This window comes from Adiantum capillus-veneris, chromosome 10 (genome assembly GCF_014529385.1).
Source record: "Adiantum capillus-veneris isolate H3 chromosome 10, ASM1452938v2, whole genome shotgun sequence".
NCBI lineage: Eukaryota > Viridiplantae > Streptophyta > Polypodiopsida > Polypodiales > Pteridaceae > Adiantum > Adiantum capillus-veneris.
The window spans coordinates 154726145-154750424 of NC_140940.1; the positions used below are offsets into that span (position 1 = coordinate 154726145).

Sequence of the window (24280 nt, forward strand, 5' to 3'; positions counted from 1 at the left end):
ATAATAAAGAGAGTAGAATGAATATTGAAAACTTTGATTTTGCACATGAAGGTGCAGTAATGATGTCCCCATGTTTTTGAACTATCTTGTTACTAGGTTGGAACAAGCTATGATGGGCAACCCTGTCTTGCAAGGTGAAGTTAACCAACAACTTTGCACTCATGGGATTTGAGGAGAGAGCTTAGGAATCCTCTTGTAGAGACTTCCAAAAGAAGACTCTCTCCAGTGAGAGAAGAGGAGAAACCCTATGAAAGAGAAAGAAGTGAATCTCCAAATTCTTCAAAGGATGTGGCTCCACAAAGACGGGGGTCTCGACATTCCCCAACTCCTCACAATCTTAAGAAGTTCAAGGAGGGAGAAAAGAGCATCTCTTTTCTCACCTATGATGGCACTTTTGGTGCTACAAACAAAGTCCTGGCCTTTATCTAGAAATTTGATGCGGCCTTTGGAGATGAGGGCTTCACAGAGTCCTCCAAGCTATGTCATGTAGCTATGCATTTTCAAAAGTCTACCCGACAATGGTGGCTAGTCTACGAGGTAATGGAAAATCTCCCAAGACATGAAAAACTCTATGGGTTTCTATAATGAAGCAATTTCTTGCAAGCGACACCAAAGACAACGTGCTTACGGAATGGCAAAGTCTGAAGCTATCTCTCAATGAGTCTATCCACAAGTATGTGGACAAGTTTTGGGATTTACATCTCAAAGCTACTGTCTACCAAAAGATAGACTTTGTTGAACAAAAGCAACAATTTTGTGCAAGACTATCTGAAGATATGGCCAAGTATGTCAACTCTTAAAGGCATAGGACTATCACTGAAGTGATACACCATACTATGGTCGTTTCATGACGAATAAGTTTCCAACAAGGGGCTAAAAGGAATTTTAGCCCATGGAAACTAAAGACCGAAATAAACCTAGAGGGAAGAACAATGCTCAAAACTCTTCCCAAGGCAATTCTAGCAACAACAACTCGGGGGGTACACCTCTTAGACATGTAAGTTACCATGTGAATTCAAATAAATGGGTTTTTTAATTGCCAAAATTTTAAAAATTTTACAGGATTATATTAATAGAAGGGGTTCTTTAATACATTTTAGAGAAAAACTTGTAAGCCTTTTGAAGAAAAAGAGGTCATTTTATTACCTTAAGTATATAAATAAAGGGATTTTTTTAATACCATTTCAACGCATGTTATATGAATAGTTTCTTAAAAGTGCACCCTCCAAGAACAAGAAGAAGAAGAAGAAGAAGACCAAGGAGAAAGGAGTTTACAAAGGTAAAAATAAACTCTCCTAAAGAGTTAGAAGCTTTTTGCAAAGACCATAAATGTTTCAAGTGTGGGGAGCAAGGACATGGCTATCGTTCTTGCCCCAAAAGAAATGCACGCGATGAAACTCCTAGAGCTTCCATGGTTGAAGCTCCGAAAGAGAATACTCATTGCAAGGGATCATTCCTTTCCTATGCTTGGAGAAAGTTTAGGGAGCATGATTTCTTTATCCTTTCTGACCATGGCTCTACTCACAACTTCATATCAAGGAAGTTGGCCACTAAGCTGGGCATACCAGATTTTGAGATGGGAGATATTGTGACTATTGATGGAGATTCCAAGGGACTACCAGACTCTGTTACTCCCTTGATTGGAAATTAAGTTATGTCCAAATTTATGTCGACAAAGAGGACTTTTTCATCTCCCCTCTCCAACATGAGGATGTTATCCTAAGGGAACCATGGTTCAACCGCATGGCTGCCAATATGAATTCCCTAAAAGTAGAATTTATTTCACCTATAGGGAAAAGAACATGTATATAGATGCTAATGAGTCGGGTCGTAGTATACCTTTTGTAAATTCACCTACTTTTGATAAGTGATGAAAAGCTCAATTTCTGCGTACATGATTTTTAGAGTCCATAAATGATCCTAATGTTCTACCAAATCAAACTGGTAGGAATAAAAAGGAATTACATTTGTCTGATTTCTAAATAGATTTCAAGATTTTTTTATCGATGACATCCCTGGAGCATAGTTACCTCCAAAATGAGGGGATGATGACCATAAGATAGAGCTTCTACCTGGGAGCTCATCACCCAATAAGCCTCCTTATAGAGTTTCTCAATCTCAACAAGAGGAGATTATGAGACAAGTGCATGAACTTGTAGACAAGGCAAGGGAATGGTGAATCCTAGTTCCTCTCTTTTTTTCATCCATCCTATTAGTGCAAAATAAAGAGATGACACATACCATATGTGTGTTGACTATAGAGCACTAAATCAGACTACTATCAAGAACATATTTCTTGTACCATGGATAGAAGATCTATTTGATAAGCTACAAAGGCTCTACATACTTCAATATGATTGACCTTAAAAGTAGCTCTCATCAATTAAGGATAGTGAATGAAGATATTGTAAAGACCTCTTTTTGCACAACATTTGGTCTTTATGAATATCTTGTCATGCCTTTTGGTTTGACAAATGCTCTAGCCACATTCAACCACCTAATGGAGAAATTTTTTAGACCCCACTACAAGTTTACTAGAGTGTTCTTTGATGATATCATCATCTACTCCAATTCTCTTGAGGAGCATAAGCAAATTTCTCCATGTAATCTTTCAAGCTTTGGGGGAGAATAAACTTTTCATTAATCAAAAGAGAGTGAATTTTCCTTCAAGAGATTCAATACTTAGGCCACATTATCTCTCAAAATGGTATTTGTATGGATCCAACAAAGTTAGAGGTAATAAAAGGATGGCCTAATCTAAGGAATCTACATGAACTACGAAGCTTTATTCGTATGTGTGCCTATGATAGATGCTTCATAGAATAATTCTCTAAAAAAACATGACCATTATATGACTTAACAAAGAAGAACATTAAGTATACATAGACTGCAAAAGAGAAAAATGTTTTTGACAAGATCAAAGAAAAGGTTTCCTCTCAACCTATGCTTACACTTTTGGATCTCTCAAAACCATTTGAGGTCCAATGTGATGCTTATTACTTAAGAATTTACTTATTGATGATGCATCTCCTTCCCAAAGGAGAGCTCAAGAGCCTCCACCGAAGGAACGAGAAAGAAGTGAGTCTCCTGCCACCTCGGCGGAGATGGCTCCACGAAGACGGCGGGATAAATGCTCTCCATCACCACCAAAGTGGAGAAGACCAACGCACCCTTCTCCACACCATAATTAATAGAGGGATGATAAAAAGCAAGAGAAGAAAAAGGCGAGAAAGAGGACACCCTCTTCTCCATCTTCTTCGTCCTCTTCCTCTTATGAAAGTGATGGTGAAGACGATGAAGATCAAGACAAGAAAAAGGTGAGAAAGAGGTCACCCTCTCCTCCACCTTCTTCAAATTCTTCACCTTCTGAAGAAAGTGATGGTGCAACCTTTGAACCATCAAAAAAAAGAGGCCATAGGAAATCCTATGTCACATGGAAGACGTCGTCCAAGCTGAAGAAGTTCAAAGAGGGAGGGAAGAGTATCTCTTTCCTTACCTATGATGGCACCTTTGGTGCTACGGACAAAGTCTTGGCCTTTATCCAACAGTTTGATGCAGCGTTTGGAGATGAGGGCTTCACGGAGTCCTCTAAGCTACGCCATGTAGCTATGCACTTTCAAAAGTCCGCCAGACAATGGTGGTCTAGCCTACGAGCCAACGGTGAAGCTCCACGAACATGGAAAGCTTTAAGAGCTTCCATTATGAAGCAGTTTTTGGCCATCGATGCCAAACACAAAGTACTCACCGAATGGCGAAGCTTAAAGCTCTCTCCCTATGAATCCATCCACAAATATGTAGACAAGTTTTGGGACCTACAACTCAAAGCCACTGTCTTCAAAAAGTTGGATTTTGGAGAGCGAAAGCAACAATTTTGTGCGGGCTTAACCGAAGAAATGGCCGAGTATGTCAACTCCCAAAGGCCACGTACCATATCGGCGGTAATACACCATACGATGGTGGCCTCTCGAACCAATTTCCAAACGGGGGCTAAAAGAAATAATAAGCCCATGGAAAACAAGGGTTCCAATGAGCCTTAGGGGAAGGACAATGTCCAAAAGTCTCCTAAGGGCAACTCCAACAAAGTCAAAGAGAAGGGAGTTTACAAAGGTAAAAACAAACTCTCTCCTGAAGAGCTTGAGCATTATCACAAGGATAACCGGTGTTTCAAGCGCGGCAAACAAGGGCATGCGTATCGCGCTTGTCCCCAAAAGAACAACCGTCAAGATCCTCCTAGAGCTACCTTGGTTGAAATCCAAGAGGAGGAGACTCACCAAACTCACCACAAAGGATCTCCTCTATGCCATGCTTGGGGAAAGGTAAGAGAACATGATTCTTTTATTCTCTTTGACCCTGGTTCTACTCACAATTTTATATCTATAGAGTTGGCCACCAAGCTAGGCATACAAGCCTACGAGATGGGAGATGTCCTACCTGCAGACAGTGCTTTCAAGAGGCAAGAAGCTTTAGTCACTCCCTTAATCGGGAAATTGAGGCTTCATGTCCAAAGCTATGTGGACAAAGAGGACTTCTTTATCTCTCCTCTCAAGCATGAGGATGTAATCCTAGGGGCACCATGGTTTGATCGCCTGGCTGCCAATGATAAATTCCCTGAAAGGAGAATCTCCTTTAAGTTCAGGGAAAAAGACATGTATATAGATGCTAAGGAAATGGGTAACACTATCCCCATTGTACATACACCAGCTTTCAACAAGTCAATAAAGAGCTCTATTTCCGTGTACATGATTTGTGGTAAAGATTCTCAAAATGAACCTAATGCTTTAGCAAAAGAAAATAAAAGCAACCAAAAGGAATTAGAGTTATCCAATTTTCTCAAGGGGTTTCAAGATGTTTTTATTGACGACATCCCTTGTGAGCTACCTCCTAAGCGAGGTAATGATGACCATGCAATTGAGCTTCTTCCAGGAAGTTCACCGCCTAACAAACCTCCTTATAGAGTTTCTCAATCTCAACAAGAGGAGATTATGCGGCAAGTGCATGAGTTAGTTGAGAAGGGCATGGTTAGGCCTAGCTCATCTCCATTTTGCTCACCTGTGCTATTAGTGCAAAAGAAAGACGGCACATATCGTATGTGTGTCGACTATAGAGAACTAAATAGGATCACTATCAAGAATAGGTTTCCCGTTCCACGGGTAGAAGACCTATTTGATAGGCTACAAGGATCGACCTACTGACCTAAAAAGTGGCTATCATCAAATAAGGATAGTTGATCAAGACATTGTAAAGACCGCATTTCGCACCACATTTGGTCTTTACGAATACATTGTCATGCCTTTTGGCTTGACCAATGCACCAGCCACATTCAACCGCTTGATGGAGAAGTTGTTCAGGCCTCATCGAACCTTCACTGGAGTGTTCTTTGATGATATTATCTACTCTAATTCATTAGACGAACACAAGCAACACCTCCAGGTAATATTTCAAGTTTTAAGAGAGAATAAACTTTATGTTAATCGAAAGAAAAGTGAATTTTTCTTGCAAGAGATTCAGTATTTAGGTCACATTATCTCTCAAGATGGCATCCAAATGGATCCATCAAAGTTAGAGGTAATAAAAGGATGGCCTAAACCAAAGAATCTTCATGAACTAAGAAGCTTTATAGGTATGTGTGCATACTATAGATGCTTCATAGAAAAGTTCTCACAAATTGCGGGACCATTACATGACCTAACAAAGAAAAGTGTTAGGTATACATGGTCTGCTAAGGAGAACAATGCTTTCGAAAAGCTTATCTCTCAACCTATGCTTACACTCCGGATCTCTCAAAACCATTTGAGGTCCAATGTGATGCTTGTGGTGATTGCCTTGGAGCTGTTTTGCTCCAAGAAGGGCACGCCATAGGCTATGAAAGTCGAAGGCTCGACCCTATTGAGCAAGCTCTAGGCATATATGAAAAGGAACTCCTTGCAATTCTACATGCCTTAGACTCATGGAAGCACTATTTATTGGGGGCTCCTTTCATTCTGCGCGAACGGATCACCAAAGTCTTAAGTACTTCATGACGCAGACCAAGCTCTCCGACAAACAAATGAGGTGGGCAAATTTCCTTTCGCAATTTCATTTTCATATTGCTCACATTGCTGGCAAGCATAATCAAGTAGCTGATGCACTCTCAAGATGTCCGAGAGTGAATGCGGTTTCCATAGCAACTCACAATGATCTAACTTCAATGATAGATGAGTATGCTATTGATCCCGATTTTAGAGATGTGATTTCAGCCCTTGAATTAGGGAAGAAAGAAGAACTCACTACGTTAGAAAGTAATGTATGAATCTCATGCTCCACCTTATGCGGGGCATAGAGGGATTCGGTCTACCTTAAAGGGAATTGAAACATATTTCTATTGGCCTACCATGAAAGTGAACATACAAGAGTATGTTTCGAAATGTGTGGTATGCCAAAAGACAAAATTTGTTAGAGGGAAGCAACTTGGATTGCTTCAACCCTTGCCAATCCCTAATTCACCATGGGAGAGCATATCCATGGATTTTATCTTTGGATTGCCTAAGTCTATTTATGTGAATACGGGAATATGGACGATAGTAGACAGGTTCAGTAAACAAGCTCATTTTATACCTGTCAAAAAGACTATCAAAGCCCATCAAATGGCAACCCTCTTCATTTCACAAATTGTCAAGTACCATGGCTTGCCAATGTCCATAGTGTTGGATAGAGATCCTAGAATGACCAGTAATTTCTGGAAGGGTCTCTTTGAGAATTTAGGGACAAGGCTAAACTTCTCTTCGGCCTATCATCCTTAAACGGATGGCCAAAATGAAATAGCTAACCTAACAATTCTCGATCTACTAAAAGCCTATGTAACGGAAGTAGATCAAAGATCCCAATGGGAGAATTACTTACCCTTAGTGGAGTATGCCTACAATAACATTGTACATACTTCCACGGGAAAAGCACCTTCCGAGGTAATTGAGGGAAGATCAGAAAGTCCCTTGGTACTTAAGGTACATGGGAAGATCTTCGCTGTAGATGAGTATAGTCGAGACCTACAAGAATCTTTTCAAAAGATTAAGGATGCTATCTCTATCTCACAACAAAGGCAAAAGGCTACTGCTGACAAGAACATAAGAGCCCAATCCTTTAAAGAAAATGATTGGGTCTTATTAAAATTCCCCGAGGCTCGATTAAGGCACACGACGGGCAAGAATCCTACGGGACACCAAAAGTACTATGCTAAACTAGCAAAAAGGTACTATGGTCCCTTCCAGATTCTTAGGCCAATCAATGAGATGGCCTATCAACTCAAGTTGCCCAATCACTGGCTCATACACAATGCTTTCCATGTGAGTCTATTAAAGCCTTACAAAGGAGAGCCACCTCAAGAACCAACTATTGAAGACCCACCGGAGATCGAGGACCAAGAGGAGGTGTTGCATCCCGAGTCCATTCTCTGACATGAAGTCAAGGTACTAAGAGGCGGTAAGACTATCTGACGATATCTTAGAATTATCCTTTTGAAGATGCTAGATGGATGCAAGGCATACAATTAAAGGATAACCTAAACCTTGTCAATGCTTACAATGCTTCCCAAGAGTAAGCAAATGTACAAAATGTTAAAAATGAACAAAGTTTTTGTCTTATAAGACTCTCTTTTTCTCTATTGTGCACAAAAATGAAGTAGTATGCATGCTTAGATCAAGTTTGCGGAGACGACGTCTCCCAAACACCAAGTAGAGCTTAACACTCTACTATGGAAGATTGATAGGACTAATGTGCAGACATGCTTGCGGCAGCCTCAGGCTCTCAAGCACCAAATGGACTAGTCATCCATTGTGGAATGATGTCGTAGGGTAACATAGGGATCCTCTACCCCCGCAAAGAAAAGGACTCATGAATATGCTTTATCTTCTCTACACCATAGTCGAGGACGACTATGATTTCAAGAGAGAGGTTATGTCATAATAATCAATATCTAATTCTCCGAAATAATTTTCTCATGTTAAACTGATCAGTTAATATGGGGAAGTGCCAAGGGAGAAAAAGCTAGAATACTGGTTAAGCTAGCAGACCGGCCACAGTAGGGATCCAAAGGAGGGAAAATAGGGATCCAAAGGGGGGGCCATCTGCAAAAGAGCCACGTGCAACAATGGGCTAAAAAGACCCTAAGGTTCAGCCCATTAAGACTTCCAAAATGCTAAGGTTCCAAAATTCAAAGGTTGTGTCCAAAGGTCAACCATGGGGGAATTGGATGCTTTGTGTGTGTCAAAAAAGTCTTTACAAATCCCTACTTAGGAGGGGGTGAGCCTTGCTTGTAGGAGATGAGAGAGAAATTCACACACACACACACACACAAGCTCCCTTTACACAAAGGGAATGAGGGACACATGTCAGCTCCCTAGCCCAAATGCCCACAAGGTGTACCCAATTCCTATTGGATGGCCTTGGAGGTGGACCAATGAGAATTAGGCTAGAGTAAATCTAGTTTAATTAATTTAAAAACACTTAATAAAAGAACTAATGAGAATTAAGTTCTCTAGAAGACTATTGGACAGTCTCCCAAGGGGTCCAATGAGCATTCAGCAGCCCAATGGCTTGCATGATTCCTATTGGCCAGGAGGCAAAGGGGTCCAATGAGAGTTTAGTTTAATTATTAAATTACCTAAAGCTCTCACAAAAGGGGAAAGGGGGACACATGTCAGAAGGCTATCACTTATACTGCTTAATTACCATTGGCTAGGCATGGGGAGGTCCAATGAGAGTAGAGCATGAGCAAATAGCAAGAGGGGTCGACCAAGAGAGAGAGGGGGCTGATTTTTGCAAGGCATTATCACACACATACACTCACACAATCTCATGTGTGAAGTAAAGAAGACTCTCTCTCCTTCTCAAGCTTTAATGGAAAGCCTACCACCTACTCCAAGCTTGTGAGAAGGGAGGCCTACACCAACGACTCTTGGCTTTGTGATGCAAATCCAACCAAAGATTCAATGCATGCTCATCTCGTCTACCATGCTAATTACTAAGCTAAGCTATGATAATATGAGTGATTATGTGAGGAGATGTACATCTTTCTCGTAAGACTACTCCTTCTTCCTCTCAATCTACTCTCATACCCTGCTAGCTCTCACCATCTTCGAAGGTGTGTGAGGTCTTGGGTTTGAGACCGGGGAGAATTGATGTTGTGTTTGATAAGTGTTTTGCTTAGTGCATGAAGCTTTCATCTTCATTGCACTAGCTAGTCTTGAAGGAACACAAAGAATTGTATTGTACAATGTCTCTCTTGATGGGAGAAACCATAATACAAAGCCTTTTGGAGGGGGGACCGGCTCCATGTAAATCCGGTCCTCAACTGTTGTCAATAGCTTAATTTCTCTCTCTTTTGAAAGTATTGTTCATGCTATCTAACTAGGTGTTATGCTTTTTGTTGCTCTCTCCACCCAAGCACTCTTGTTATTCTCATTAGGAATCTATTCTAATGACATGCCCACTATGTTCATGCTAATTTCCACTACACACAAGTTTTTAGGCCATTAAATGTTACACATGTCGTACTCCTATTCATCAAAATGTTAATCACCTCCACAATCTCATGGTAAATAAAGAGGCCCTCCTAGACCCCATCCTCTTCCTAATTTTTGATTTCCATATTGCTCATATTGCAGGCAAGTACAATCAAGTGGTTGATGCACTATCACGACGACCAAAAGTAAATGCAGTTTCTATAGAAACTCGCAATGATATATCTTCTATGATAGATGAGTATGCTACTGACTTTGTTTCAAGGATATAATGTCAGTCCTTGCCTTAGGGAAGAAATGAGAACCGTTCACTTTTCAAGGTGGTTATCTTCTCCATAGCAATAGGCTATGTGTTACTAACTCCCTTCATGAGAAAGTAATGTATGAATCCCATGATCCTCCCTATGTGGGGCATAGAGGGATTCAACCTACTCTTCAAGTAGTAGAGACGTATTTCTATTGGCCTACCATGAAGCTAGACGTACAAGAGTATGTTTCAAAATGTGTTGTACTCCAAAATACCAAGTATGATAGAGGGAAGCAACCTAGATTACTGGAGCCATTGCCAATTCTCAATTTTCCATAGGAGAGTATATTTATGGATTTTATCTTTGGATTACCCAAGTCTATCCATGGGAATATGGGAATATGGACAATAGTTGACAAGTTTAGCAAACAAGCACATTTTATACTTGTCAAAAAGACTATTGAGGCACATCATATGGCAACCCTCTTCATATCACATAGTTTCAAACAGAGATCCTCGAATGACCATTAATTTTTGGAAGGGTCTCTTTGAGAATCTAGGTACAAGGCTAAATCTCTCTCCGACCTATTACCTTATGTTACCATATACATGTGGTAGTGATGTGTGTGAACACACTAGGACCGCCGGGGCATTTTTTCCTCTTTATGAGGTTTTTTCCCCCGTGCATTGTATATAAGTCCATCACTCTAGGGATATCTATCTTTTCCATTGCACACTAAGTAATACACTCTCTGTTGTGTGCCTTGAGCTTCCTTTGTCTTCTCCAAGCTGTGTGTGTTTTCCTGCAACCCTAATTCCAACAATTGGTATCAGAGCAGGTTGTGTCCTCCCGGGCTTAGTCGTCAGCAGCTCCAGCACACGCCTACTCATTTTCTCCAATTTTAGTGAGCTTTGGCGAGCTCAAATCTCATATTTTTGATTCGGGCTTTTCCACTATAGCCAGGCCTACACAGGCAATTTCGTTATTTTGTGCAAAACAAATTTCAGTGTCAAATACTGTATAACAGGTCCCATATAGTCTACTGCGAGTTGTGCTATATGGCACATGCTGGTCTCACATAGTTTCTCCTCATTTCGGGCAGTTTTCACATTAGGTGCAGCATTTTCCATGGCTGACAACAACACAGATGTGTTCAAGATGTTTGCTGCTAAGGAAATATTAGATGGGGACAATTACCCTATGTGGGCTTACATGATGCAACATGTTCTTCTATCAAAGGTCATTTGGAATATTGTGCAGGGCATTGATGTACGTCCTGGTTTTGAGGATGTAGGAGATGTTAAGGATGTGGCAAGTCTTGCTGCAAGGATTGTTGCTATTAGATTTGTTTTGCCTACAACAGAACAAGCTCATTGGGATGTAAAGGATGCGCATGCTCATGCATTGATTGTGTTGTTTGTGAAGCTCACCATTACTCCTCACATTCGTTCAGTGAAATTTGCAAAACAGGCTTGGGATATTCTGGCTGGTCTTTACGCAATGAGGCAAAAATTGAATTGCTGCGTAAAGAGCTGGAGTCAAAGATTATGCATGAGGAAAGTGATATGGATTATGCATGTTGATGCAGAATGGGCTTTTAGTGCAGAGTCCACTTACAATCATGTTGTCCATGATGCATGCATGTCAAATGCTGCAGATTCACATGTGTGGTATTTTGACAGTGGTGCTACAAAGCACATTACCTCACATTGTGAATTGTTCACCTCTCTCGAGTCTGTCCCACATGGAAATTCAGTCACTTGTGCCAACAATGCCTCTTATCCGGTTCAAGAAGTTGGAAAGATAGTGATTACTGTTGTAAATGGAAGTTCTTTCACACTTGTTGATGCACTTTATGTACCTGGGATCAAGAAGAATCTTTTGTCTGTATCTGGACTTGCTAGACTTCAACTTGTAGTCAAATTTGTGGATGACAGATGTACAGTTTATGATCTCAGTTTTGGTGATGAAATTGTTGCATCTGGCCTTTTGTGCCGTGGGCTATATAAACTCACTTTGGATGACAATTGTAGACAAAATTTTGCAAATGCAGTTGCAAATTCAAGGCTATTTCAGATGCAAAACTTTGGTACGCACGTTTTGGTCATCTCAATTTTGCCAGTTTGCTACGTTTGCAGAAATCTAATATGGTTGCTTCTTTGCCGCCTCTTGAAGCACCTGTCAAACATGTTTGTGAAGGTTGTATTTTGGGTAAGATGCAGCGCTTGAAGTTTCCAAAGGATGGTTTAGTTAGAGCCACATGCAGGTTGCAGCTTGTGCATAGTGATGTTTGTGGGCCCATGCAAACTCCATCCTTGGGCAATTACCTTTACTTCGTGACTTTCATTGATGATTACTCTAGGCATGCATGGGTATTTTTGCTTAAAGCAAAGTCCGAAGTTTTTATGTGCTTCAAACAATTTCTGGCTATGGCTGAAAATGTCTCGAAATGTAGTATGGGTACCCTCCGTTCCGATCGAGGGGGGGAGTATATGTCTCATGAATTTAATGCATTTTTGGCTAGTCCTGTGATAAAACACCAATGTGCAGTGCCTTATATGCTTCAGCAAAATGGTGTTGCTGAGAGGAAAAATAGGTCACTTATGGAAATGGCATGATGTATGGTCAAAAGTCAAGCTTTTACGCATTCTTTTTGGCTTGAGGCCATCATGTATGCCACTTATGTACTTAACAGGTGTCCTATGAAAGATTTGCAGTCTATTACTCCATATGAAGCATGGCATGACAGAAAGCCTTCTATTGAGCACATGCATGTTTTTGGCTATTTGGCATATGCTTTGGTGCCACAAGCACAGCGCAGAAAATTGGATGATAAGGTTGTCAAATGTATTTTTGTTGGTTATAGTGCTGAAAGCAAAGGTTGCAGGTTGTATCATCCGCAAACAAAGCGTATTCTGGTTTCAAGGGATGTAGTGTTTGTGGAAGATTTTGTTTAGCCCTTGCTATCATGTACTAGAGACAGTAATGTAAGCTCACATGACATTTATGACACTTTGTTGCCTCTTTTCAGTGGTGGAAGTTTGAATGTAAATTCCAATGAGGCAAATGTACAGCCTATTGGGGTTTTCAAAAAGGTTACATATCAGCCTATTACTAAAGCATATGTACATGATGTAGTTGATGAGGAAAGGGCTGAAAATGAGCAGGCTAGAGGTATGCCAAAATGGCTGGTGCATACAATGTGTGACAATAAATTGGTTGCACCTTTGTCTAGTTGTACTTGTTCAGGATCTTGCCATGCATCTTATGCATCAGATTGTTGTGCTTTGGCTGTGTCTAGCTTACATGACGTTGAGGAACCTCTGCTTTTGATGAAATACAAAATTCAAAAAAATGGATGGCTGCCTGGAATCAAAATATGATGCACTTATAAAAAATGACACATGGACTTTATGTGATTTTCCTCCTAGCAAAAAGGCCATTGGTGCAAAGTGGGTTTACAAGTTCAAACGCAAGCAGAATGGTGGGATCAATCGCCATAAGGCTCAGCTTGGTGCAAAGGGTTATGCACAGCAAAAAGGCATAGATTATGAAGAGACTTTTGCTCCCACTTGTCATATGGCTAGTGTGCATTTTCTATGTGCATTGGCAGCTCATTTTGGTTGGAATGTACATCAATCAGACATTGTTACTGATTTCTTGAATGGTGACATATTTGAGGAAGTTTATGTAATGCAACCTCGCGGTTTTGTCAAGAAAGGACAAGAGGACAAAGTGTGCAGATATGTAAGAAGGCTTTGTATGGGTTGAAGCAATCTCCTCATGCTTGGTATGAGAAAGCTACTTTCAAGATGAAAGATTTGGGGTTGTTGCATCATTATACAGTTTAAGCAGTGTGATGGTGGTATTGCCTTGTGTCAGAAAAGTTACATAGAGACATTGCTATGTAAGTTTGGACTTGAGGATTGCAAACCTATTTCCAATCCCATGGAAACACTCTTTACCAGAATGTTGTTGGATGCCTCATTTATGTATGCAACACGAGGCCGGATATTTTGTTTGTAGTCTCACAAGTCAGCAGATTTATGCATAGCCTAGGGTCTAAGCATTGGCAGGATGTCAAGAGGATTTTCTACTACCTTAGTGGCACTTTACACCTTGGCTTGTTCTATCCCAAGGGGGGATCATTGCCGCCAGACTTACATGTTGTTTTGAACTCAGATTGGGCTGGTTGTTTTAACATGCGAGTGTCCACAAGTGACTTTTGTTTCATGCTTGGAAGTTCATGTATATCATGGTTGAGCAAGAAGCAACCTATCCTGGCCACTTCTAGTTGTGAGGCTGAGTACAGGGCAGTCTTCACAGCTACGGTTGAGTGTGTATGGCTCATACGCCTTATGGTTGATTTGGGTGTTGAACAGGACACTTCCAACACTATCTACACTGACACTCAGAGACCATTGGCAGTTGCGAGGAACCCAGCTTTTTATGCTTGCACAAAGCACATTGAGGTGCATTACCACTATGTCAGGGAGAGGCTCTCAGCAGGAGAGATCAGCTTGGCTTATGTGCCATTACAAGACAACCTTGTAAATCTTTTCACAAAGGCATTGTCTCGTGAGAAGTGAGAAGGTTTCCAAAAAGCTTTGGGCTTACTCCCCTTTGTGGACTGATCATGTCCTCAAGGCATGTCACTTCCCTTTACTCATGTGCCATCTCTTGTTCACTGCATCACTCCAGGGGGGATTTGTTACCCTATACATGTGGTAGTGATGTGTGTGAACACACTAGGATCGCTGGGGCATTTTTTCCCTCTTTAGGAGGTTTTTTCCCCCGTGCATTGTATATACGCCCATCACTCTAGAGCTATCTATATTTTCCATTGCACACTAAGTAATAAACTCTCTATAGTGTGCCTTGAGCTTCCTTCATCTTCTCCAAGCTGTGTGTGTTTGCTTGCAGCCCTAATTCAAACACCTTACAATTCTAGAGATACTCTAGACCTATGTCATGGAAGTAGATCGATGCTCACAATGGGGGAAGTACCTACCTCTTGTAGAGTATGCATACAATAACACTGTCCATATTACCACAGGGAAGGCACCCTTTGAATTCATTGAGGGTAGGTTAAAAAGTCCCTTGCTACTTCTTAAGGTACATGGGAAGATCTTTGTTTGTTGATGAGTATAGCCAAGAACTACAAGAATCTTTCCAAAAGATTAAGGAGGCTATATCCATCTCACAACAAAGACAAAAAGTTGTTGCTAACAAGAACAAAAGGGCCTTAACTTTCAAGGAGAATGATTGGGTCCTACTCAAGTTTCCCCAAGCTCGATTGAGGCAAACGACGGGCAAAAATCCTACGGGCCACCAAAAGTATTATGCTCTGGGGGGGGTCACTTAATAATTATGTGACTATCACGTGAGTGCAATAGAAGGGGTTGGTCAATTTCCATTTTCTCACATTTTTATATACAAAAGGGAATCGTAAAATGAAATCGAGAGAAAAATTTACAAATTGAATAGAAAAAGGGCGTATTTTATTCGTCAAAAATTCACTAATAAAGAGTTTTAAAAATAATCCTTGAACACACATGATATATATAATTTTTACATGATGACCCCCCTCCCCACCCTCCCCCCGAGATTATGCTAAACTAGGAAAAAGATACTATGGTCCTTTTCAAATCCTAAAACCAATCAACGAGATGGCCTATCAACTAAAGTTTCCCAATCATTGGCCCATACACAATGCTTTCCATGTGAGCCTACTTAAGTCTTACAAAGGAGAGCCACCAAGAGAGCCAATAATTTAGTACCCACCGGAGATTGAGAATCGGGAAGAGGTGCTTCAACCCGAATCCATCCTTCAACATGAAGACAAGGTACTAAGACATGGTAAGATTATCTGATGGTATCTTATTACGCTAAAAAATTATCCGTTTGGAGATGCTAGATGGATGCCAGGAACAAAGCTTAAGGATAGTACGAACCTTGTCAATGCTTACAATACTACACTACAGTAAGTAAATGTAAATGTTTTTTTAAATGAACAATTTTTTTTTCTTATAAGACTTGTTCTCTTTTTATTGTGCACAAAATTAAGTAGTATTCACGCTTAGAATCTTGTTTGTGATGACGATGTCTCCCAAACACCAAGAAGAATTTTTCACTCTACTTTGGGAGTATGATATGGACTAAAGAGCAGACATGCTTGTGGTAGCTAAGTCTCCTAAGTACCAAATGGACTAGTCATCCATTTTGGAATGATGTTGTAGGGTAAAAAAGATCATCTACCCGCTAAGAAACATAGACTAATGACTAAGGCTTTATCTTTTCTACCTCATAGTCAAGAGAGAGGTAGTGTCATAAAATCTAATAACTAAGTATTTCAAATGATTTTCCCATATTGAACTAATCATTTAATGTGGGCAAAGAAATGGGAACAAGAGTTAGAATATAGATATGTGATTTTAGACATATCCCGATATGGGACCAAAGGGAGGATTAGCTTCATTAAAGACTTCCAAAGGTTAGTGTTAAAAGTCCTTAGACCTAGGACCTTTAGGTACTTTAGCCTTAGGAAAGCTGGGCATGTGCTTGAGGTGCTTGTGGTGCTTGATTTGACTAAGGTGCTTGAGGTGCTTGCCGTGCTTGAGCAGACTAAGGTGCTTGTTGTGCTTGATGACCAAGGTGCTTGAGATGCCTGTCATGCTTGATACCCAAGGTCCTTGAGATGTTCAAGTCAAAGTTGTGTCTTACAAAGGAGGGAGCGAGCCCTAAATCTAGGAGCATGAGAGAGAACACAAACACACAAACACACACTCTCAAGGCAAGCCCAAGATGCAAGAGGCAATAAGGACACATGTCAAGCACCTACTCATGTTGCCCTCATGGTGTGCTTGAATCCTATTGGATGGCCGTTTGGGAGGTCCAAATGAGAATTTAGATGCATGTAATTAATTAATTAAGCTCTCTCTCTCTCTCTCTCTCTCTCTCTCAAAGGGGGAAAGAAGGACACTTGTTCAAATGCTACCCCAATTGCTTGAAATGACCATAGCCTGTGATTGGCCAAGCCTGGCAAGGGCTAATAGAGATCAAGCTAGAGTCAAGAGAGAGAGGGGTCGACCAAGGCAAGGCTAGGGCTCTCATTTTGGCTCATTCACACACTCACACACTCTCTCATTGTGTTGAGCAAGAACTCCATCTCCTTCTCCAAGCTTGAAAAGTAGAGAGCCTACACCAACACCTCTTGCCTATGGAATGCAAATCCAACCAAGAGTCATGCTTCAAAGCAATGCTTACCATCTTCTTCATCTTCATTACTATGCTATGCTATGCTCTATAAGTAATGATATGAGAGGAAACTACTTCTTCCTTGTATGCTACATCTTCTTCCTCTTCCTTTCCCTCACTCCCTACTAGCTCTCTCCACCTTTGAAGTTGTTTGAGGTCTTGGGATTGAGGCCGAGGACAAGTTAATGTTTTTGCAAGGTAGTTATGTGCATAGCTTTGGTGCATGAAATTTACCATCTTCATTGCATTAACACAAGGAACACAAAGCATGTATAGTACCAAGTCTCTCTTCATGGGAAAATCTATAATACAAAAGCCATTTGGTAGGGGGACCAGCTCCAAGTAAATCTGGTCCTCAACTTTTGTCAATTTCTCTAATTATCTCTCTCTTTTACAAGTATTGTTTATGCCAACCTAACTCGGTATAATTTTCATTTTGCTACCTTTAAGCAAGTACTCTCCTTATGTTCTTTAAGAAGTCTCTTAACGAAATGCTCACTATTGTTACTTTAATTTTGCTACAATCAATGTTATAGCCATATCTGGCTAGAGAAATTGAATAAATTCAATGAAACAAAGATTAAAAAAAAATAAAAATATGAAGGCTAGAGATGGTGATGACTGCGTGTAGGTTGTGAAGAAAAATAGGGAGACGGCCTGTCGACGCGCATCAAGGAAGGTGAGAGAGATTGGGGTGGACCCGGGTGGCGCGCAAAGGATGGAGAGAGAGAGAGAGAGAGAGAGAGAGAGAGAGAGAGAGAGAGAGAGAGACGGCATAGAAATCTTTCTTTTTTTGTCATTTATATGTGTGTGTGTGTGTGTAGGAGTGCGTGCATACGAGTGTGTAAACATGTGTGTATGAGTGGGCACTTGATGTATGCTTGTGAGTGTGTGTGTGTGTGTGTGTGTGTGTGTGTGTGTGCGTGTTTTTTATTTTAAATGTTTTTTTTTGTTTGTTTTCTTTTTTTACATTTTTTTTGTTTGAAAATGCTTTTTAAGGAAGATCTTTTTTTATGTTTTTTTAAAATGACTATGGTCAAAAGAAAATTGGAAATCTATACTATAATAAAAGGGGGAGGGATTCTACCCCCCCCCCCCCCCCGACACATGGCGGAAGCAAATTGCTCCAACGAGTGTGCCCTATGCCTCCCAATTGCACAACAAAATTTGGACTGAGTGCTCGCATGAGAGAGAGAGAGAGAGAGAGAGAGAGAGAGAGAGAGAGAGAGAGAGAGAGAGAAGGAGAGGCGGCCGAGGCCGTTGGCCACACAAGTAAAAATAAAAATAAAACTAGAAAATGAGAAAAAATTAGAAAAAAGAGTCAAAAAATTACATTGAAAAGGGATAAATAGAGAGAAAGAGATGAGTTGATGTGGGGGGTGGGTGTGTTTTTTTTTTTTTTTAAGTCAAAAGTAGAAAGAAATGCAAAAAGTTAAAAAAATTACCAATACTCAAAAATTACACAAAAAATGCTCAAAATACCAAAAATAATTCAAAAATTTAGAAAAAAATCACAAACTTACAAAGCACATCTCAAATCTGCAATTTGCATCATGTTTTTTCATTTTCATTATTTTCGGATAAAATTTAGCAATTTTAAGCAATAAATTAGCAAAAATGCTAAACTTTTGGAAAAAACATCCAAAACATTACCTTTTTTAAAAAACATCTATCCGACCAATTGAACTCAATTTGTAGCACTTGAAAATTTAACATCATCCAATCAATCAATCATCAATATGTCACTCAAATTTGAATACGGTTTTGGATCGTGTTTTGTTGTTTTCTACTCAAATTTGATCGAAAAGTCGTCTCATTAGTGGTCTAATTAAAAATCTTTTGCACATTGGCCCAACACTCATAATCAAATCAACATTTTCACCATCTCATTTTCACATTACTTCAATGATTAAAATTAATTTGAAAGTGTGTAAATATGCACAATTAACACACTTACAAGCTTACACACACATAATTTTGGAGCAATTTTGATAACATAACAATGCAATGTGCATACTCAAAATCATTCACCATAATCAATTCAATAACTATAAATATTTGATTACTTCAAATCAATCATTTGGCATCAAAATTTCCATACAATTGCACTCAATTTTATGCACTTTGCCTACACATAGGCACACATAAATACACACAAAATTGCACCAATTTTGATGTGCCTATTCAATTAAAACCTGCACACAAATCATCAATTGAGTGGGTTAGTGCACTCACATTTACGTCAAGAATTGAGTCGAATCCAACTCCAATGATGCCCACACACATGGGTGTACTTAGCAAGCGGTTAACCGCAATTCACCTTCACACAACCAATCACAAAAAACTAATGTGTAGCATCTAATTCATGAAAATTAAACACATTTTAACAATGAACACACATCTAATGCTTGATTTATCTATACATTGCATTATAATCACATGCAATTAGTGAGTAATTAGAGATGATAATTAGTGAAAATTCTCTTAATTACACACTAAAAATCACTCAAATCCACATGAAAATTTGTAATTTTCTTTCAAAAGAGTGATTAACAATCCTCTAATTAGGTATACAGACATGTTTAGCACATAAATTGTTGTAGATTAGTCACAAGTTAATGATCAAGTAGTGAAAAAGAAAGATTTTTTACACCTAAACACTCAACCTTTCTCAGAAAATATTGTTTAGCTTAGGCTACAATCCCCAACAAAACGACGTCAAATGTTGATTCCCTTTGTAGCATAGCTCCAACAAATCAACCAAATTACAATCCGTGGATGGTAGCGACCCGGCTAGAGCAGGGAAGCATCACACATGGGTAAGTTTGTGAGAGTATTAATAAGTAAGAATGGAGTGGGGAAAGCATGAGAGTCCATCTAGATTAGAAAGAAGAGAGAACTAATGAAAAAGCTTAGTGTTGCATACACGCTAAACCTCATGCTAATCACACATTGATTTTTTTTCATTCCCTACTAATTTTTGTAATCACATCCTAATCACAAGCTCACCCAAGCTCATGGGGTTACAATTAGGGGAATGCATGCACAAATCCTAATCTACACACTAATCTAATCATGCACACAACACCATAATCAAACACACAATAGGCAATCAAACAATTAGGGAGCGATTAGTTCTTAACACACACACACACACACACAAATCAAGACACTAATACTCAACTTGAATGAAAATCAAAGAGAGAAGCAATAGGATTCAACTTCATTGCATGTTTAACCGGTTTAGGAAAGAGAGTACATGCGGCTCCAAGCCTCCACCTCCATAGCCTCCTTGTTCCTCCTCTCTACTCTAGGTTTTCTCGCAAAAATGATATCTCCCCTTTCACATGACCTACAATTCACTTATATGCCTAGGGTTTTAAAAACGAGTCCTACCAAACCCCGAGCAAAAACATCCGAGCAAACCAAAATCCGAGCAAGATAATTTGTGAAAGCAAGGTAATCTGAATGAACCGTAACTAAGCTCCCATTATTCATGGTTTGTAATGTGATATTCTTTATCTTCTTTCCAAAGACCATAACTTCAAAATGATAGTGATGATCCTCTTATAGTGCTACTCGATTACCTCCACCCTGGTAAGTAGGAAGTAACATAAACCATTGGCTAGTGTTCACAAAAATAAAGGTTTAATATATTTGTAACCGGCTAAAAACTATGACTTTGTTGAATCTGTGACAAGAACTTGTGACAAACGTTGTTTACATAAGAAAAACTTCAAAATCTATGACTTTGCCGAATGTGTGACAAATGTTGTTTACATAAGATACACTTAAAAATTTTGCATATATTTGTTGGTTGGTTCCTATATTGCTCCTCATTGGGACGAAACTGCTAGATCTAGAACTCCATGTCCGCATGGATTGCTAGAGAGAGAGAAACAAAAAGGGAAAATTAGTAAAGGACTTAGAAGAAAAAGAAGAGAATTTTTACGTCGTGGGAAACTAGAGAGAGAGAGAGAGAGAGAGAGAGGGAGTGTCAAAATGCGATGGAAAGAGGAGAGGTTTTCTTATAGAATAAGGGTCCTTGATGTTGGCAAGCTCATTAATCATTAACAACACATAAGAAGAAAGATGGGGGTGAAATATATGGCATACTCATTCATAGTATTGTTGGCCCTGCTTGAGCATGATGCCTCATCCGGGGTAAGGATCCGTTTTAAGGGTTTTCTCTTTATACTCTCAACCCCTATTGTCCTCAGGCTTTTTCCCCTCAACTATTTGGGGGGGGGGGGGGGGGGGGGGGGGGGGGGGGGGGGGGGGGGGGGGGAGAGAGAGAGAGAGAGAGAGAGAGAGAGAGAGAGAGAGAGAGAGAGAGAGAGATTCCAACCTGACAAGCTTGCCATCGACAAGGCCTAATATGCCATCGACAAGACCATTAATCTTGCAACCTTGAACCGTGCAAGAATTTTATAGACCCAAAACAATTTTTATTATCAAAAGAGTACATTGCAAAATCTATAAACTGACACTCCTAGTTCTAACTTTGTAGCACAACAAATAGATTTAAAATAGACAGATATAATGCAAAAAAAGACAATTTCATTAATCTTGCAACCTTGAACCGTGCAAGAATTTTATAGACCCAATTCATTCTTTATTATCAAAAGAGTACATTGCAAAATTTGCAAACGAAAACTCCTATGAAGAGTCACGTTCATCGTCAATAAATATGTTGCGTATACGAGGTTGCTCATGAAGCTGCAAATCAAAGCGACCATCTGACGCCATCCGTCTCGCCTCCTCTTCATATACATGGGTAATATACTTCATAAAAAAACAAAAAATTATAAACTAGCCAATGAGTCTAATGGCAGCTTTTTAAAACCAACAAGACATAGTGATAGATTATTAGACACACAATGGCATAGGAATACCAAAACACATATATGATAGCAAAAAGTATGTAAAAGGTCCAACTATGGAATGGGAGTCTCACTAGTCATCAAAAGGGTTCCCGCCCATAGGTCTATCACCCTCATCCTCCAAATCAATAGGGGTTGAAGCCTCCTCCCTGCTCTGCTTTTTGTGATGAAACATAGACTGCACAAAACCTGTAATAATACTATCATCATAATCCAAAGAACCACACACTCGACCCGAAGCTGCACATGCCGCCAACACAGGTGTAGTCCCGCATCCAAACTCCAAGCAAATGCCTCTACTCCTGCATAACAACTCCACAAATGCACCCAAAAATGTAGAGCTCCTCTACAATGTTCCACGCCAAGGCACTCCATCGGTGGCAATGGATATCGAGGTATTGGGAATATAGTGCTACATGATAGAATCTGTAGGCCTCATGCCAAGTGCTTGAAAAGAAGACATACTCTCTGCTATGCAAATAGGCGGTGTGGAACCCCGTCGATTGCACCAAGTAAAACATCGAGGTGTCAAACTACACACATATAATACCAAAAAAGTTATTTTTTTAAAAAGGAACACACCTTACATCAACTACAAAAGAGAAATACAAGCTACCTGAACTTTGTCTCCTCTTGCTTCCATGAAGCCGTAGGGAGTGTGATGAAGCACTACTGTTCGTCGATAAATATGCATGTCAGAAGAAATGCAGAACCTTTCCACCCATCGAGGTGTATCACCTTAATTGCAAAACAACACATGAGTGATTTGTATACTTCAAATGTGAACCTCAAATACAAACTTTAAAGTGGTTAGAGACTACAAACCTGCAAAAGAGGCCATGATTAACAACCAACCCAAGTCCGATAACGTGTTCCATGCGAGATGAATTCCCGCACGGACATGATCCTCTGTGATCGTATCCCTCATGGGCGGGACACCATAGCCACTCATCAATCCTCCATATGGAAGGTCGAGGAAAATAAAATCTACAGCCCAAGCAACTGACTTGTTGTTTCGCCTATAAACAAGATCACTTGGCCGGGCCTTGAGCATATGCTCATGAATCATAGCCCAAGATGGAGACCTTACTTCCAATGAAAAATCTCGAGAAATGGCAATGTAGTCCCCGGTGACAACAAAATCATGTCTAATATGACCATGCATCGAGACATTATCTGGATAATCAAATGAAAAGACACGACGCAATTGACAAGATCCACCAATATCTGAGAAAGTAACAGCACAAAATTAGACAAAGAAACATAATAATTGACTATAAAGTGTAATGATGTTATTAAGTATGAGAAGTACTACCATGTGAGGATGGCATAGCCTTCTCCATCAACTCATCTACAATAGTGTCTGCTATAGCTTCCTTTCCTTTTCAAGAAATCCCTTCTCAATGAAAATACTTTAGAATTACCAAGTTTATACATTTCAAGGTTAAAGATGTGGACAAAGTTCTGTATCTCTACCTGAAGATGGTACTCGTACTTGTGTAGCCGTTCTAGGAGGAAATCCTGCACCTACGGCTCTCAATAAAACTGACACAAAACTACCTCCAATTGCATCTCTGAGATCTCTCTCACAAGCTAAAACATGGCCTTTCTCCATGTCTATCCACCAAGGGCAAGCTTCAATCCCCCATGAAGAAAGCTTATGTAACTTCTTTGAATACATACATGAATTGGGTATCTTTACTTATGTCCACTTTCTAGCAAGTAGTGGAATCGAAGGAAGAATCTTTCATGACACCAAAAAGTTCAAGAATCTTGACAAAAACGACAATAGATACATCATTCCTAAACTTCTATAAATAAAATTTATTTATTTACATGATGCCTTGGAAACAAAAATACTTGTATGCCAATCTTTGTGCAGCCATACGCAAAGTGTCAAGCTTTTTGAGGGCTTGTTTATCAACATCTTCTGTTCTCATTTCCAAAGATACCTCCAAAGGAAAGAGATGTGGCCTAGCCTCAAGCTTTATCTCCTCAAAGTAGAACATAAGGGTACAATCAGCTGACAATACAATATCTCCACATGTACCCAACATATTTGTCACCAACTGTGAGGCTCTATCATAGACCCTAGCCAAGAGACCCTCCCTACGAAGCCAGCTTGAGTGGACACAAAAACAAATTGAAGAACAATTTAATACTTGATTCAAAGCATTAAGAGTAGTGAAAGGAAAAGTCTCACGTTCCATAAGCAACATCTCCTTTTTTAATGCCATATGCTGTCTTAGTGAGATTGTCCGCCTCTAAAAGAGATAACCATAACAGCTTGTTCTGTATTGGAGCATCCACAATAGCAATTAAGTTAATCTTCTCTAATGTTTCCTGTAACATTTAATGTTCTAAAAACTTATGTGTAGCGAAAATTAGCATGAACATA

General features: G+C 39.8%; 1 protein-coding gene across 1 annotated transcript; it reads right to left on the reverse strand.

Moving 5' to 3' along the window:
* Nucleotides 1-21955: 21955 nt before the first annotated feature.
* LOC147449906 (uncharacterized) lies at nucleotides 21956-23213 on the reverse strand. The gene is made up of 6 exons (XM_086521646.1): nucleotides 23198-23213; nucleotides 23041-23109; nucleotides 22708-22869; nucleotides 22499-22551; nucleotides 22348-22415; nucleotides 21956-22184 (listed from the first exon to the last, which is right to left on the reverse strand). The coding sequence occupies exons 1-6, from the start codon at nucleotides 23211-23213 to the stop codon at nucleotides 21956-21958; spliced, it is 597 nt and encodes a 198-aa protein (XP_086377772.1).
* Between the last annotated feature and the right edge of the window lie 1067 nt (nucleotides 23214-24280).